Source organism: Corticium candelabrum, chromosome 21 (genome assembly GCF_963422355.1).
Source record: "Corticium candelabrum chromosome 21, ooCorCand1.1, whole genome shotgun sequence".
In the NCBI taxonomy this organism is placed as follows: domain Eukaryota; kingdom Metazoa; phylum Porifera; class Homoscleromorpha; order Homosclerophorida; family Plakinidae; genus Corticium; species Corticium candelabrum.
In genome coordinates this window covers 450,001-467,500 of record NC_085105.1, presented here as the reverse complement: position 1 = coordinate 467,500, position 17,500 = coordinate 450,001, and the positions used below count along the sequence as shown (strand labels likewise).

Genomic DNA, 17,500 nt, shown 5'->3' with positions numbered 1-17,500 from the left:
TGGGGACTGTTTCAAGCCATCCTCCCGCCCCTCGTCCTTGCAAGGATCTCATTCTTCCCGCGTCCTTTTCCTCAACTATTCTATTGGTAAATGTTGCTGCTTCCATGCAGGAAATGTCCGTTGATAAACGATGCTGTAGTTTCCTGGGGTTCTTGATCATCTCCTCTAGAGTGTGATATATAACTTCTTCTTCATCGTCCAAGTTTGACTTGGGAGGAAGATTAGACACTGCTTGATACAAGGTTGACCTTATGGTAGAGGAATCATTCTTAGGGCTGCTTTGATAGAGATTTTCTAAGTCCCGACACATTGATGGAAATCTATTGGGGAGTTCTTTAAGTGAGTGTGCCCATGCTGCCAAAAATGCAGCAGGAGCTGTACCTCGAATTGACGTGAGCCCGAATCCACCGAATTTAATTTTCAGGGATGCTTGTTTCCACTTGGTGTCGTCCAACCGATCCAATCCTATGATGTCAGTGAAAGTCTTTCTGGTAAGGAGGTCATGGATACCCGCAGCTTCTGATACATCCCTGGGAGATACAGTCCTGGCAAGATGATTCATTTTTGGGACGTGGCAATGTCTGAGTAACAGAAGACTGCACTGAGGATCATCAAGATCTTTTAGCTTAGAGCAAAGTGAACTGCCATCCTGTGCTACCCTTGTACAACTTGATTGGATGTAACTAGGTGCGCCTATAGGCGTCCCCAACACATGGACTCCTACTCTTGTAATAGGAACTGTTGTAGCGAAGTGCTCTGGCGCATCTGGGTAATACAGCTTGCATTTCTCGTCTCGTATAGTCAGGCCAACATCTTTGAGGGAGCCTTTTACATCATCAAAGACTGAGATGGAAGATTCAGGCAAACCAACAACATATACGTCATCCAAATACGCCAGCATAGTTGTATCTTGATGACGGTCTTGAACTGAGGCAATGATTGGTTGTAAAGCAATTGAGAACAGGACTGGACCAAGAGGGTCACCCTGGTGAACTCCTTCCTCTGATTGTAGTTTCACTATATCTTTCCCCTTGACATAAATCAAGGTACTCGGACTGTCATACATTTGCCTCACGTGATGGTATATTTCAGGACAGACAGACAGACAGACAGACAGACAGACAGACAAACAAACAGACAGACAGAACCAAGCCCTATTGGCTTGGGTAGTATTTAGTTGCTTTGCTTAGATGGTGTATAATGGTTCAATGTTTGAAAATATATGTATTGACAGACAGACAAACAGACAAGACAGACAAGACAAGACAGACAGACAGACAGACAGACAGACAAACAGAGACAAACAGACAGACAGACAGACAGACAGACAAACAAACAGACAGACAGACAGACAGACAAACAGAGCGGTGCTTGCAACCTACAGTTTCTGCAAAGTAGAAGTCATCAACAGAAGAGGAGAGCTTTTTCAGGATTCTTTTTGGCGTCAGCGGTTCTTTCCGCTTTCGTCGGTTGCGTCAGTCGTATTCGGTTGTATGGAGTCCCCGTTTCTGGAATGAACGCTTTTGTTGAGTTTCTTTTCGTCGTATGTTGTTTCCGTGGCTTATGTTTTTTTGTTGTGATCGAGTTTGCGTTCTGTCTTTACTCTTGTGGCTTCAGTGTCTGGGATCATTGCAGCCTTACCTTGCCTTCGTGGTCTAGTGCATTTTCTCCGGATTCTGTCGTCGTCATCTCATCTTCGTCTCATCGTCCATCTTGTGACTTCAGCGTGTGGGATTATCGCAGCCTTACCTTGCCCTCGTGGCCTAGTGCGTCTTCTCCAGATTCTGTCGTCATCATCTCGTCTTTCCTTCGTCTTGTCGTCCATCTTGTGCACGTGACTTCAGTGTCTGGGATCATCGCAGCCTTACCTTGCCCTTGTGGCCGAGTGCGTGTTCTCCAGATTTTGCCGTCATCATCTCGTCTACCTCTTCGTCTTGTCGTCCATCTTGTGACTTCAGCATCTGGGATTATCGCAGCCTTACCTTGCCCTCGTGGCCTAGTGCGTTTTCTCCAGATTCTGTCGTCATCATCTCGTCTTCCTCTTCGTCTTGTCGTCCATCTTGTGACTTCAGCATCTGGGATTATCGCAGCCTTACCTTGCCCTCGTGGCCTAGTGCGTCTTCTCGGATTCTGTCGTCACCATCTCCTGGTCTTCTTTGGATTCATTTCTTCTGACTTGCGTATCTTGTACCTAGCTCTAGAGTCTAGCCTCTCGTATGTAGTTTGCAAGTTTTATGTTGTTACTAGTGTTGGACTTTAGTTATAGTTATGTACTTTGCAGTGATGTATAATAGTTCCATGTTTGAAAATATATGTATTGACAAACAAACAGACAGACAAACAAAGACAAACAGACAGACAGACAGACAAACAGACAGACAAACAAAGACAAACAGACAAATAGACAAACAGATAAACAGAGACAGACAGACAGGTTTAACGTCTGCAGTCACAACAGCTCCTTTTGCTTTCCTCGCAAGTTGGGCTCACACAATGTTCACCATTACCTCAGCGTTTTCCAGAGATGAAAGAGGCCATCACCAATTTACTACTCAGCAATCAGCCTGCTGGTTCAATTGGCTACGACCTTTACAACTCTCTTCCTACAGATGAATTTTTGCCAGATCTGGTCACGAATCATGTTAAGTTGCAGCACAGGCTCACAGAAAACCATCACAAATCCAAGGTACAAGAATTTATGGATCATCTCAGTACATCTAGAGATAGATCTCGCTTTCAATCACTGCAAGGACAGGGTGCAGGAGCATGGTTATCTGCAGTCCAATCCATTTCAGCACTTGCACTATCTTCTAAAGAATTTAATTGGCAACGCTGATCAGGTTGGGCTGCAAGATACCACAATGCACAGGACGATGTGATTGTGGCAGAGATTTAGACCAAGAAGGCTACCACTTGGTCACATGCAAAACTGGAGGAGGTCCTATTCAAACACACAATGCTATCATGCGTGTATGATCAAAGTGTTTGACCGAACTGAACTTCCAGCACACCAAAGAACCAACTCATTAATACCTCAACAATGACAACAGACCAGACATTGTTGTTATTGATCCTCAAACTGGCCACGACACAGAACTAGACATTTCTCTAGCACATCCCTGATGCACTGACTTGCTAGCATTGGCTGCTAGCACAGCAGGTATCGCGGCCTCAAGGAGGGAGGAGAGAAAGAGGTTGAATACAACCAAGAGCTTCTTCCAGGAGGCATCAAACCATCTTGTGTTCCCTTGGTTCTTGAACATTTTGGTCGCTGGGTGATACAGTGAAGCCTGTACCAGCGACCACCTTCTCTCAGCCACCACCCGGCTTTAGTGACCGCATCTGCCTTGCACAAAACGTTGTCCCATACAATAGCTACTGTACTAAGCAACCACCTGCCCAACGCGATCAACGACCGCTAATCCAAAGGGCCTACAGCAATTAAGACCTCTTCTAAGAGACCACAATGTACTTTTTCGTCTTGACTACACATTCCAACACGGCTGTCACCTCTCAGAGGTGTTGCCGACACACATGCGATGATGTGAAGAATTCAGAGACGAGTGGGAAAAAGAACTCCTACATCAAGCAAAGAGGCGATGTGAGGATCGAGACAGAGAGGATGTCGTTGACGCTGGACAACATGGCATTGACACAAGTGACACTGAAGATGATGATGATTATGATCCACCTCAAATTCGAGTTCAAACTTACAAACAAGCCGTAGAGCTCGTGGACGACCTAGTCCAGTTTTCACTCATCAAAAATGATCAGAAAATGCTGGATTTGGTTGCAAAGCTGGAAAGTGTGGTGCAAAAGATGAGTTTGGAAGCCAGGCAGCAGCAAACTCTATCCAGTTTCTTTTCCCTGTCACAGTAGCTAGCTTTGATTATAACAGTCTGTAACCACATGGACGAAATATGTACATTGCACAAAACAAGAAACGAGACGTTTAGCACTTTGTAAGTTCCGTGTTGTGGTGGTCTGGCATGCAGGGCTATAGATGTGTGGAAGTGCGAGGCTTCTTCTACTAAGTGACCACCTGTCCCAGGCGACCAATACCCCTGGGTCCCACAGGTGGTCACTTAGTACAGGTTTCACTGTACAAGCCTCCAACTATCTGAACAAGCTGGCCGAGTCGTCTAGAGATAATGAGGAAAAGAAAAACAAGGCCCAATTCAAGACCAAGTGGAGATCTCTCATCTCCATTCAACTGCAGAGAAACCTTGCTAAAGTTATAGCAGACAAGTTATATAGCATTCACAGAATGAATACTACAGTTGCAAATTATTAAATCATTGTATGTGTAGGGCCTAAGGGTCCTTTTTGTTTGTGTAGTTTTAGTTATTTAGTTTAGATCATCATGTAGCTTGTAATAGTACTGATTTATGAGAATAGATTTAAGACAAACAGACAGACAGACAGACAGACAGACAGACAGACAGACAGACACACAAATAGACAGACAGACAGACAGACAGACAGACAGACAGACAAACAATCAAATAGACAAACAAATACTTGACTGCTACAGCTACAATTCACAAACCGAGTAATGTTCTGGTGGAGCACCATAGTAGCCATTAAACATGCCAAATATCAGTGAATTAGGACCACATGTTGTACTATCATAACGAACCTAATGACAACACATGATCAACAACATCCAAGTACAACACAGTAAAGCGTTCCATATACCCGATCTCCCATGTAAACAAGAGCACCCAAATCCACCAGCCAATCAACGGTGAGTAGAATGTCATCTCTAATTATCGCCCAAATCTTTATCTGAAATGCTGCAGATATGTTTGGTATAAATGAGTATAATGGCAAATATGCTTGATATAGATATTAGTATAATGATGGCATGTAAGCAAACTCACAATTGAATTGACAAACTGACATGTAAACACACTGATGGTTTACCTGCTGACTGACAGCAGAGATAAGAGGACGTATAGAGACAGACAGACAAAAAAGTCTTTGACAGACAGAAACAGACAAACATACAGACAAACAGATAAACGTCTTTGACAGACAGACATATAGACAGACAAACAAACAAAGTCTTTGACCGACAGACAGACAAAAGTCTTTGACAGACAGACAGACAGACATATAGACAGACAAACAAACAAAGTCTTTGACAGACAGACAAACAGACAGTCAAACTAAAAGTGTTTGACAGACAGACACACATACAGACATAGACATACAATCTGTCAATCAGACAAAGAGACAGACAGACAGACAGACAAACAGACAGACAAACAGACACAGACAGACAAAAATGCACACACACACACACACACACACACACACACACACACACCAACAATCAAGCAGAGACAGACTTACTGACAAACAGTCATCTCACACAACTGATATCACTTGCAGTAAATACATTCACTCAAACAGATAGACAATAAGCACTTGACACACTCTACCTGGAATCGCAGTGTTGGTCTTATTTGTCATGGAATGAGGATCAAGAGCAGCCCAATCTGGGTTCTAACATTCACCATCATTTCAGACAACACTGACATGCTCTCAACACAATACAACCCACCAATGCCTGACGTATCACCTCACTTCTATAGAACTCTGCAAAATAATCAACAAACGTATTCATCGATAATATGTATCAACATAACAGCAATCAACAAAACTAACTATATATACAATGATTACACATACAAAAAATAAGAAAATGACTAAATATGATAATGACTACTGTAAATCAACAAAATTTCGTAAGCGGAAACTTGACTTTGTAAGCAGCCAACTTTCGTAAGTGTTGATGAACATAGCCACTTTTCTGTGCAGAACAACAACACGAAATCAACAGGTATGGGATCAAAACCACAGCACAACACAACGTATTGCTATCAAAACCACAGCACAACACAACGTATTGCTAAGTGCCTAGGCATGTGTAGTTTCTAGTAGTCTCACCAGGTGTCCACATGCGGACATGTCAAAACCACAGCACCAGCCCGTAAATATCCGCTATTTCTTAGGCATGTGTCTTGTCTCACCAGGTGTCAGTCTGTCTGGCATGAGTGACACGTGACGATTATTCGTACATGCCAAGTGTAGCTACCCCCCCCCCCCCCCCGAGAGTGACAAAAATTAGTAAGCATTTAACTTTAGTAAATCTGAGATCTCTTACAAAATTTACAAAAGTTAGATGCTTACAAATTTCGTTGATTTACAGTATTTATAGAAATGACTATATATGAAAATGACTATATATAAAAATAACTATATATGGAAATGACTATATATGGAAATGACTATATATGGAAATGACTATATATGAAAACTAGACACAATTTGTGATGAGATCACACAACCCTTGAGGCACCTGTAAAGTTAGCCTCGAACTTCCAGACCAGAGAGCGCGCAAAGCGCACAAACTCTAGTCTGAACCAATTCAATACAAAAATGATTTCGGAAATAGCCTTCTAAGCCAATCAGCTCCTTACAACCGGAATGTCGGTTGTAAATTCTGATTGGTTTAGCAATAATTGGTTATGCTAAGTGCACTAAAGCTGATTCGGTGCATGTGAAATCCTTGTGGGCGGCTAAGTGCACGCCAGAACAGTGATGAAGACTCTGGTGCATGCACACATCTTAGTTTTAGTTCAGTTCTTCGATATTTTCAAGCTTGCGGTGACAGGACATGCACAGCAGCATCGCTAAACCATCATCTTTGACAACTGGTCAAGTGGTACAGTCTCACCAGTAGAGCAGTTAGACTAGCTAGCAGTCTGCCAAAGAATCAAAGAGTCGTCGTTTCATGCCGTCAACCAAGATATCGCCGCTAACATGGCAGACGTCTCTTCTTTGTTCGTGAGATCTCATGATATGTTGATCTAGGTAAAACGATCTGACACTGTTTAGACTAGCTGTTAGACTACCATTTAGCATCACTTTTCATAAGTACTTCCAAAATCATTTAGTATCGACTTGGTCCAGACTAGAGTTCACGCGCTCTCTGGTCTGGAAATTCGAGGCTACTGCAAATTGTGCTCTTCTGCGGTAACACCAAACAAAGTACCCAAAGTGCATACGGTTTCACCAATTTTCAACCCTCTGTAAGATCAACCTTGTCATCAACATGAGCAATATACATATCAGTCGCACTAGCAGACTAGTCACGCATGCTCAGAGCTGGTGCAATGAGAATGTCTGGAGCTTCAAGGATATCTTGCTTCTAAGAGCAAGCCACGTTTCATTGATGGCACCCCCTGCTAAGCCTTTTAGGGCATACCCCTCTGTGAGGTAATATGGTATGAAAATGAGTACATATATAAACTATATGTAGAAATGAGTTCATGTATTGGCCTTCTGTTTCATATTATCGGCTATACATTTATAACTTATTTCTTAGTTTCAGCATTTAAGGAAAGAAGGACAAACTTAGATCCCCCCTCCAGTCCGAATCAGCAGTTTACACGCTTTCTGTATTGTCTACAAATTAGTTTAATTATGCTTCAACAGATCTCATCATTTGCAACATTGTATAGCAACACGTGTCATGTGGACAGGCACATGACACTAATCTGCAGGAAACAGCAGCAACCAGCACACACAAAAACACACACACACACACACACACACACACACACACACACACACACACACACACACACACACACACACACACACACACACAACCATCTCAGTTGGTGACGCGGCGCGTATTGCTACAAGTGTGACGTCATCGGATCTTATCAGTGTGTGTACACTGTACCACTGACCACGCCCACGCAATAACTCACTCCAGATTCAATACGTCGACAAGACACTTACCTTGACTGCGTCCAGGAACATGTAGAGTAAAGTATGTGTCCAACAGAACGTCTTCGTTATTGGATAAAGTCAAATTGCGGGCGGAAATGCTTCTTAGGTGTCTAAGTCTTCTCTGAATGAAAGACAATATGAAGTTTGTGATAAAGTAGTTAGAATTGTTGTGTGAGTTACTTGCTGTGATGGAAGGTCGACATGTTCTCCGCTCCTCAGAGAAAGGGACATACCTAATGTCGTAACCCGGATAAATGTAACGCGCGTTACGCGGATGTTTACCCACCCGCGGGACGTTGCAAATGCGGAATTTACTACTTTATTTATAGCAGGAACGACTCACAACTATTGTGTACAATAAGAAATCCCGATGAGTGATCGATTGACACTAATGAGTACAATTCTGGGCTAAACGACTTATTGCCACTTGCAAGTCTCGAATACTTCTCTTCGTCTCTTTATACTTCTTCGCAGATGTCTTAGTTTCCAGCTGTCGGGCCGTCTGCAACAGCAACGCCTCCAGCCTTGTAAGCATGAATGGGATCACGTGACGTTTACCCAACCGTTGAGTAAGTTTCTTTGAAGGACGAATAAGGCAGTGATTCTAAACACAATATCAAATATAAATATCAAACATCAAAGAAAACAAGCCGACAGAAAAAGGCGTGATCCTATTTGCGACTAGTTTTGATTCGTCACCATGACAACGCCAATCCCCTACATGTACGCATACAATATGTTAATGAAAGTACATTACTTTACTATCTTGCGCCATGAACCGTAAAAATCCGCAAGTCACAAGGCCTGGCAGCATGCCATAGGGGAATATACAAGCAACAGAGTATAAGACATGCGACTCGCATGCTACACCAGTCACTCTTGCTTGTTGTTGTCGACTCTAGAATGACAAGATTCATTCTGCTATTCAGTTCACTCTTCATCGTTCCTTCTGTGCTGCTCTGCACGCAAACGCAAACAACAAAGCAGAAAGAGAAAGAAAGCTTAAGGGAAAGCTCATCAAAGAAGTCAAAGTTTCCAGGAGAGACTCGATGCAATCCTGTCAGTAAAACGATTCTCGACGGCAAGTTTGGAAAGTTTATACAACTCAACTACACCTCAACACTCAATCAGTACAAACAGTTTATGTTGTCCGAAACTTTGGTAACGGACTGTGGGAAATCTCAGTCAAAGCAGCTTGACAAACAACCAAACACAGTCTGCAAGTCAAACATCATCTGTAGCCATGACAAACACCGTTTTCCCCCAGTTGTGTATCATGTCTACTGCCAGGATGACATGGAGTATCGCGGAAAGTTTCAGTGTGAAAATGCAACATCATCTGTGTGGGTACTAAGAAAACAGGCATGTGAGAGGAAGAATGACAAGAAACCAAAAACAGAAAAATGGACGTGGGAAAGGGAACAAGTAGGAGTCGGCTGTAACATCAAAAACACACCAAATAACACACATCGTGTCCTAGAAGAAATACGACGCATAACTCTAGCATCAAGAAAAGGAAAACGCCGCAATGGTAGAGACACGATGTAATCAGTTAAGACATTCGTGTCTCAGCAATGATTGCTGATGTGAACGATAGAACAAACTCTAGATATTAGTATGGCTGTATGGTTGCACTTAGCATGTTATGTGTAGAAATGTAACGAACTGCACAAGTAGCAAATGCTCTCAATGTGTACGTTGAAAATTTGATTGGCTGCTGCCATGAATTGATATTAAACATATAGAAAGTGCAAATAGAAAAAGCAAGTCATGTGCAAACAAGGTCTACTGCCACTAATTGCACATCGATGGAATAGTCATACAAATAGAGACCAAAATTGATTGAAACCGAGACAAGTACATTATAATTCATTATACTCAATAACGTACATATCATGGCAAAACAAAGTTAATTAAACAAGCACACACCAAATTAACCTCAAACTCCATACAGACAAACAGATGGACAAATAGACTGACAAATACACAGACAAATATACAGACAAACAGACAAACAAATAGATAGACAAATAGACAGACAAACAGACAGACAAACAGATAGACAAATAGACAGACAAATAGACAGACAAATAGACAGACAAATAGACAGACAAACAGACAGACAAATAGACAGACAAATAGACAGACAAATAGACAGACAAATAGACAGACAAATAGACAGACAAATAGACAGACAAATAGACAGACAAATAGACAGACAAATAGACAGACAAACAAACAGACAAATAGACAGACAAACAAACAGGACAGACAAATAGACAGACAAATAAACAGACAAAATAGATAGACAAACAAACAGGACAGACAAATAGGCAGAGAAATAGACAGACAACTAAACAGACAAATATACAGACAAACAAACAAGACAGACAAATAGAAACACAACTAGACAAACAAACGGACAGACAAATAGACAGACAAACATTCATTTATTAATTATTAAAACAAATTATTAATCATAAGTATCAATATTAATTATAATTAAGAAAAAAAGTTACAAACAACAAAGCATCAAGTGCAAATTTCGGCAACCTATAAACCGCCAGTTCAAGTCATTACTACAAGTCTTAGTGCTTCACTTGGTCACGTGACGTACACATTTGTCTCAGGCTACACACCGAGCCATGTCCATCTCACACTTAAACGTGTAGTAGTGAGCATGCGCATAAACTGGTCAGTGTTCCTTTAATTTATGGATGAACGCACAATATTGCATACCTCCATTTGGATCTTCAGTAATGCTTCGATTTGCCCTGCCTGGCTTTCCCATGACTCTCCTTTCTCCTCCACTACTCGCTGAAACTCACGTCCACATATCTGTTGACCACAAAACCTTGGAGTTCTCCGACTCAAATTGCATGTGCTTAAGTCTAAGAAATGGTTTGAATTTCTGACTGACTGACAGGCTGTTAGTTTGTCTGTTTGAGTATCAGTCTGTTCACTCGTTCGTCCATTCAACTGCCTTTACTACAGTAAGACTTTCATTGTTTAGTATTTGTCATAAATGTGGATCTGACTGCATGTCCTCCATCCTGTCTGTCAGATTGTCCGTTTATGTTGTACGCACACACAAACACACACACAAACACACACACACACACACACACACACACACACACATACACACACGTGCGCACACACACACACACGTGCACACACACACACACACACACACACACACACACACACACACACACACACACACACTTCTTCTGGTCCTGTCCATAAGTAAGGAATGTCCTCATCCAATTTGTGCCTGACAGCCAGCCGAATCACTTCCAATGCCATCTGTCTGATTATAATGTATGCTGATTGAATAGACTACACAACAACAAATACAGTAAAACAGATTTTCATACATACATCAACTATGATTTACTAGCTGCGTCACATTAGAACTGCTAAATAGAAATAACAAACTAATGAAGACGTACAGACAGTCAGAACTGGTGAATTCATTAATATTAATGATTGACACAAACACACTCAAGCACCTTAAAATCCATCTCATCTTGCACCATTTCAAGTAGCTCTGGAGAAACATGAGATTGTAGCAAAACCTTCAATCCGCGGAATCGACATTGCTGGTTGTGGTAGAAATCAACTTTTCCCTGCCAATCACACGCCAAGACGTTACTCATCAATGTTCCCACCATAGTCACCATTTGTTGATTTACTTTAGCAATCCGTCCCCTCAGTAACTGTTGTGTGGAAGTCGATGGCTTGATTGTCTTAATCCGTTGGAGACAAACTGCAAAGTTTGTCATATGGTCAGATATGTCTCCCTAGTAGAATGATAAAATAGAGAAACACACGTGCGTGCGTGCGTGCACACACACACACACACACACACACACACACATGCATGCATGCACGCATGCACACACACACACACGCTTGCACGCATGCACACACACACACACACACACACACACACACACACACACACACACGCACATTACTAGTTGACACACACACATTACTAGTTGACAACCACCTGTAATTTCCTGAATCTCTGTAATTCTCTAACAATTAATTGCATTACCTGCAGTTTCGCTAACAACTTGATAAAATTAGGATCAGATGGCATAGCAGTAGGACCCGTCTCCCCAATTTTCAGCTCATCAACAACATCTTGATACTATAGCAGAAATCAGTACAAAAGTAATCATGCAGTATGAGCAAAACAAACAACAACAAACGTGATTGATTGCCTTGCTGCTTACCCTTGGTATGGATTCTTCCAATTGTGTTTGCAGTCTCAGTAAGCGACTGTGCAGCAAACTGATACTTGACAAAGCATTCTCCTCCTGTACAAAACAGTGAAGTTAGTAAGAAAAATGAGTAGAGTTAGAGTAGCAAACAGCTACAGACAGAACACACAATATCCTTTACATAATTAACTAAGTTAAGCTGGTTATCTGATAACTAGCTAACAGAAATAGAAACGAAAACCAGAATTAGCAGAAAAGGAAAGAGGAAAATCCAAAATCAGAAACAGAAAGAGGAAAAGAAACCAAAGAAGTTATGTATAAGGAAAACAGAAGCCAGAAAGACAAACAGACAAACAGATGGACAGACACAAGCTGCCTCATGGTCGACATGCGTCAATACCTCTTCAACAGAAGAAAACAGTTCTTGGCATTTCAATTTTTCCAAAGCGGCCGAGCATTTAACACACACCATTAGAAGCAAACAAACATCAGGTTTCTTATCAGGACACTACAAGTAAACACACAATGCCAACATTTAGAAAGGCAACACATAACAGATGTGAATGACTACACACTCCTTCCTTGCCATTGAGAGCCCACAATGGTTGACAATTTGAATTCTCTGGGAGATAAATTAGGAGATCCGATGTGCAACACTTACCACAGAAAATATATCCACACACCCTGAATAAATACACAGGGAAGAGTTATATGCTGCTGACCATTGACAGTCTATGTTTCAATCTGCTTTCCACTTAATTGTCTATGAAACGTCTGTTATTAGTCTATTATTCTGTTGATCCGTATACACAACACACACACACACACACACACACACACACACACACACACACACACACACACACACACACACACACACACATACCACACACACACACACACACACACACACACACACACACACACACACACACACACACACACACACACACACACACACACACACACACACACACACACACACACACACACACACACACACACACACACACACACACACACACACACACACACACATGTATGGTACGCATATTGTCGTGTGAACAATGCTGTATATATATACCATCACTTCAAACATTAAAATAATTTAATTAATAAATAAACCAACCTGCAGTGATGTTTCTTCTTAAAAATTCCAAACTCGCACAAACAGTCTGTACAGTTTGAAATCGCACTACTCTCCTCCCAACATCGAGATTTCTGCCAATCTGGGACACCCAGTGGTGTAGCCAACTCAACAACTGTTGACTTCACCCGCGTCCCAGCTTTTGACTGAAATCCCTTCAACAAACGCTGTAGCTCATCTTGGACAGCCAGATGTCGTCTCATTAAAATACTGTTAATCCTCGGTGACGACGTTAATCGTTGTCTAGTGCTTTGCCTTCTTGCTCTCTGATGACTTCGCATTGCATTGAATGTCGACGTCCATGACCTCCACATCCCCACTGTCTGTGGGCCTTGATCATAACACAAGGAGCAGACCTAAAACAGTCAACAATTAACAGATGATGCATCACAGATAATATTGTGCATGTGTGCTTATTTGTGCAGTCTGTGCTGGGGTTGGTCTAGTTTGCTCACTGGCTGCATTTCACCGTTCAGTGGATCAGGTTGAGCAAACTTGTTCAGCTTCCTCCTGTATCCAGTACAATCAGAGCAAAAAATATCACCACACCTGAAAAACATATTGTTGCCTCTATAAACTTAATTAAACAAAAATGTGATCATGTGGCAGACAGACAGATGGACAAACAGACAAACAAATAGACAAAAAGATGGACAAACAAATAGACAAAAAGATGGACAAACAAACAAACAAACAGACAGACAGAAGACAGGCAGGCAGGCAGGCAGGCAGCCAGCCAGCCAGCCAGCCAAACAGATAGATAGACAGACAGACAAACAGACAGACAGACAGACTGACACACAGAAAGACAAACAGACAGATAGACAGACAGAGAGACAGAGAGACAGACACACAGACAGACAGACAGACAGACAGACAGACACATAGACAGACAGATAGACAGACAGATGGACAAACAGACAGAAATACAAACAAACAGACAGACAAACAGACAGACAGACAGACAGACAGACAGACAGACAGACGGACAGACAGACAGATAAAGACAAACACACAGACAAACAGAAAGACCAACAGCCAGACAGACTGATCTATCCATATACAAACGCAAGACAATAAACAAACAGATAAGCAGACACACAGATGAGCAAATAATTGAACATACAATATTTGCTTTAATTATTCATTCCTGCCGCTCTGTTTATTCAAACCCAATCCACACTAGGTACTACAGTACTCAAAAATCCAAATTCAACCTCCTGCAGTGCTTCCTCCTCTGCGTCAACGTAAACTTCTTCCCACACATCTCATTGGCACAGCAACTCCGTGTCTCGTCCGTCTTCCAATGTCTCCTCGTCACAGTCTGCAGGTTGAACAAGCTGACGTCATAAGCATCTCTGTCTGTGCTCTTCGCTCGGTCTGCTCCCTCATGATCGTCGACAAGTGCACTGACTTCCGAGCAGACGACAGTCCAGTTGCTCTCGTCGACGGAGTCACGACGAGCAACAAACATCACAACATTGAAAGACGAGCAGGAAAACGTCACGTGCGATTGAGTGTCCAGGAAATGACGTCATAATGTTAAGTTATTTTTAGCCGTTTTTATCAATTATAACATACGATGAGACTGGCTGGTTAAAGTACAAATTACAACGAGCGTTTTAGTTAATAACAATAGCACAAAATTATACAATATTATAGTTAGATAACGTGCGTTAACAAATAGTAACGTGCGTTAACTGGTAACGCGCGTTAAGTTTGGATAAAGTTTTAGTTTCAGAATGAGACATTGTGTTGCAATGTTTAATTAATTAAAAGAACACAATCAGATTACAAATTGGATACAAAACCTCCCCGAATCAGCTCAAGAGATGCATTTATACAACAGAAATGGTCTTCCACTTGCTACGAATAAACAGCAAACGACCGACTGATTTCACAACTTCCTAGTCATTTCGCACTAAAATTATAATTAAATGTCAATCAGCGGTAATCTCAAAGACCATTTAGTCGTATTTCCACGCTCACTAGAGGATACCAACATCTAGTCAACAAGAGCCATTCAACACAAGAGACATAAATAACAGTTTGTGAGACCGTACTACAAATTGACTAAACTCCATACTAGTACAAGACAGTCACACAGTACTCTGCTAATATAACGCCACAGACAAGCTCATGCTGTTGGTCTCAAATAAGTGCCCCCTAATGTGTTCCTGATGCGTTCACTAGACAGATTGGTAGCCCGCTTGGCTGTTGCGCTTCCGTCCGATAAGATATGCTATGAGAACGATAAGAACGAGTGCAGCGAGAGCACAGCCGACTGCAATAGGAACGATGTTGTTGGTACTGTTGTCCGCAGGACAGTGAGCATCTGGAAAAAATCGGAATATAATATTAAACGTTATAACAACCTCAATTGTGTGTCAAACTGCCGACTCTCATTGCTGTTGTCTGTCTCTGTGTTTGTCTATCAATGTGTTAGCCAGTCTGTCTCTGTGTTTGTCTGTCTGTCTGTGTTTGTCTATCAATGTGTCAGCCAGTCAGTCAGTCTGTTTATCAATGTGTCTGTCTGTCTGTCTATCTGTCTGTCTGTGTTTGTCTGTCAGTCAGTCTACCTGTCTGTCTCTGAGTTTGTCTATCAATGTGTCAGTCAGTCACACACAACCCTACATCTACGTCCAACCGTCCGTCTGTCTGTCTGTCTGTCTGTCTGTCTCCCTACCTCTCTCACCAACTTCCCATTCTCTAATCTATTACCCACAAGTTGCCATACAAAACAGTCTACGACTCTAACCAGAGGAAAAGTCACCACCAGCTGTGACATTAAACGCTTGCACGTGCATATCCTTAATCACCATCACCACCAACTGCTTCTTCATCGTATCATTCAAGCCGAGTGACCGTTGCGCGTTACAAGTCAACGAATAATCACCACCCACAGCATGCTGCCTAGTCGAGTTATGCACAGTAATAATCTCTATAAACAAAAACAAATTGATACAATACATACAATACATTCCACACTCGATACACACACACACACACACACACACACACACACACGTTATATCTCCATACAACGTATGACTCCAACATCACACGACTCACTTACCATTCGGGTTCTTCACATCAGAAACCATCCTTAAATCGTATGTGAATTTCACATCACTTTGAAACCATTTTCCATCCCCCATCGAACCCTACACATCACACACAAAACGTGCATACACATTTGTACGATCCACTATCCACGATCCACTCATCGTCACTGACATTATAAGTGTACGTGAACGTGACGGTGTAGATGTCATCGTACACGATGGTGATGTCCGACATTGCAAGACGAGATTTGTTATTATTGACATGAGTACCGCAATGTCCAGACACTTTAGTCTTTTTGTTGTGAACGAAGACGACAGGAAAGTAAGCTGTTTTGTTGGTACGCGTGCTCTGTGATCAACATACGACATTTGTAAGAAAGTGGATTAAGTTAGTGAAGTATGTGAGTACTATGTGATCCGGTATTGACCGAGACGTACCATGTAGGAGATGTTAAACTTCAGTGCGGTCTCCAGCCTCAGGCAAACCTCCGATTTGTTGTGTACCATTCCGGTGACGTTGTACTGGTAGGCCTTACTGAAAGGTGCTGTTGTTGGCTTGACAGGCGCTTCAGTTGTGGGCTTAACAGGAGCTGCAGTCGTGGTATTCGTGGCATTAGAAGTCGTGGGACCTGCAGTCGTGGGACCTGCAGTCGTGGGACCTGCAGTTGTGGGACCTGCAGTTGTGGCATTAGAAGTCGTGGGACCTGCAGTTGTGGGACCTGCAGTTGTGGGACCTGCAGTTGTGGGACCTGCAGTTGTGGCGTTAGAAGTCGTGGGACCTGCAGTTGTGACGTCAGAAGTCGTGGGCGTTGCAGTTGTGGCCTTAGCAGTTGTGGGCGCTTCAGTTGTGGTGTTAGCAGCTGCCTCTGCTGTGCTTGTTACACTTCGAGTAGCATCTGGTAATATGATTAAAAAGAGAGCATGACTGACATAGAACAAAGACTAAGAGAACGAATACGATAAACTGCAGGTACAAACAGCATTCGAACGACATATCGTCCATAACCTTGGTATTATCACACACACACACACACACACACACACACACAAACACACACACACACACACACACACACACACGACCCTGCAAGTGTTGTAGTCACATAACTATAAAATCACGTGACCAATATAGCGGAAATTGCGCATGGCATACCAATATTCTGTACACCTGTGTGTTCATCCCAGGAAATTGAGTCCACGTCTATTACCTACCTGAAACTTGCCAGTTCGACTACCAGTGAGTT

At 42.2% G+C, this 17,500-nt stretch overlaps 4 protein-coding genes across 4 annotated transcripts in view; 1 reads left to right on the top strand and 3 right to left on the bottom strand.

Annotated features, from left to right (window-relative positions):
- The window catches only part of LOC134196920 (UV radiation resistance-associated protein-like), a 16,122-nt gene extending 8,069 nt beyond the window's left edge, over positions 1-8,053 (bottom strand). Inside the window, exons 1-6 of the mRNA XM_062666143.1 lie at positions 7,990-8,053; positions 7,819-7,930; positions 5,570-5,604; positions 5,448-5,511; positions 4,699-4,796; positions 4,550-4,639 (exon numbers count right to left, since the gene is read on the bottom strand). Of these exons, the coding sequence (XP_062522127.1) occupies positions 4,550-4,639; positions 4,699-4,796; positions 5,448-5,511; positions 5,570-5,604; positions 7,819-7,930; positions 7,990-8,040 (450 nt within the window). The 5' untranslated portion in view covers positions 8,041-8,053. The remainder of the gene's footprint in view (positions 1-4,549; positions 4,640-4,698; positions 4,797-5,447; positions 5,512-5,569; positions 5,605-7,818; positions 7,931-7,989) is intronic.
- LOC134196923 (uncharacterized) lies at positions 1,384-2,329 on the top strand. Its single transcript, XM_062666146.1, has one exon. It carries the CDS (start codon positions 1,514-1,516, stop codon positions 2,258-2,260), a length of 747 nt encoding a protein of 248 aa, XP_062522130.1. The 5' UTR covers positions 1,384-1,513; the 3' UTR covers positions 2,261-2,329.
- A 65-nt stretch (positions 8,054-8,118) lies between the features above and the next one.
- On the bottom strand, positions 8,119-14,688 carry LOC134196670 (uncharacterized). Its single transcript, XM_062665880.1, has 12 exons — positions 14,409-14,688; positions 13,647-13,740; positions 13,174-13,547; positions 12,620-12,728; positions 12,445-12,552; positions 12,057-12,140; positions 11,876-11,971; positions 11,508-11,615; positions 11,325-11,441; positions 11,038-11,151; positions 10,549-10,647; positions 8,119-8,413 (listed from the first exon to the last, which is right to left on the bottom strand). Exons 1-12 carry the CDS (start codon positions 14,663-14,665, stop codon positions 8,198-8,200), a joined length of 1,776 nt encoding a protein of 591 aa, XP_062521864.1. The 5' UTR covers positions 14,666-14,688; the 3' UTR covers positions 8,119-8,197.
- Positions 14,689-15,147: 459 nt separating this feature from the next.
- LOC134196500 (lysosome-associated membrane glycoprotein 1-like) overlaps positions 15,148-17,500 on the bottom strand; it is a 3,855-nt gene continuing 1,502 nt past the window's right edge. Inside the window, exons 2-6 of the mRNA XM_062665644.1 lie at positions 16,695-17,152; positions 16,429-16,605; positions 16,268-16,355; positions 15,950-16,132; positions 15,148-15,526 (exon numbers count right to left, since the gene is read on the bottom strand). Coding sequence (XP_062521628.1) covers positions 15,381-15,526; positions 15,950-16,132; positions 16,268-16,355; positions 16,429-16,605; positions 16,695-17,152 — 1,052 coding nt within the window. The 3' untranslated portion in view covers positions 15,148-15,380. The remainder of the gene's footprint in view (positions 15,527-15,949; positions 16,133-16,267; positions 16,356-16,428; positions 16,606-16,694; positions 17,153-17,500) is intronic.

Excerpts from the sequence above, each read along its gene's own strand:
- LOC134196923 (XM_062666146.1), top strand. The coding sequence starts at position 1,514 with ATGAACGCTTTTGTTGAGTTTCTTTTCGTCGTATGTTGTTTCCGTGGC.
- LOC134196670 (XM_062665880.1), bottom strand. The coding sequence starts at position 14,665 with ATGTTTGTTGCTCGTCGTGACTCCGTCGACGAGAGCAACTGGACTGTC. Across the intron at positions 12,553-12,619 it reads CTCTCAATGGCAAGGAAGGA|TGTCCTGATAAGAAACCTGA; the intron begins GTGTGTAGTCAT and ends GTTTACTTGTAG. Across the intron at positions 8,414-10,548 it reads TACTGAAGATCCAAATGGAG|AATCACTGCCTTATTCGTCC; the intron begins GTATGCAATATT and ends TATTGTGTTTAG.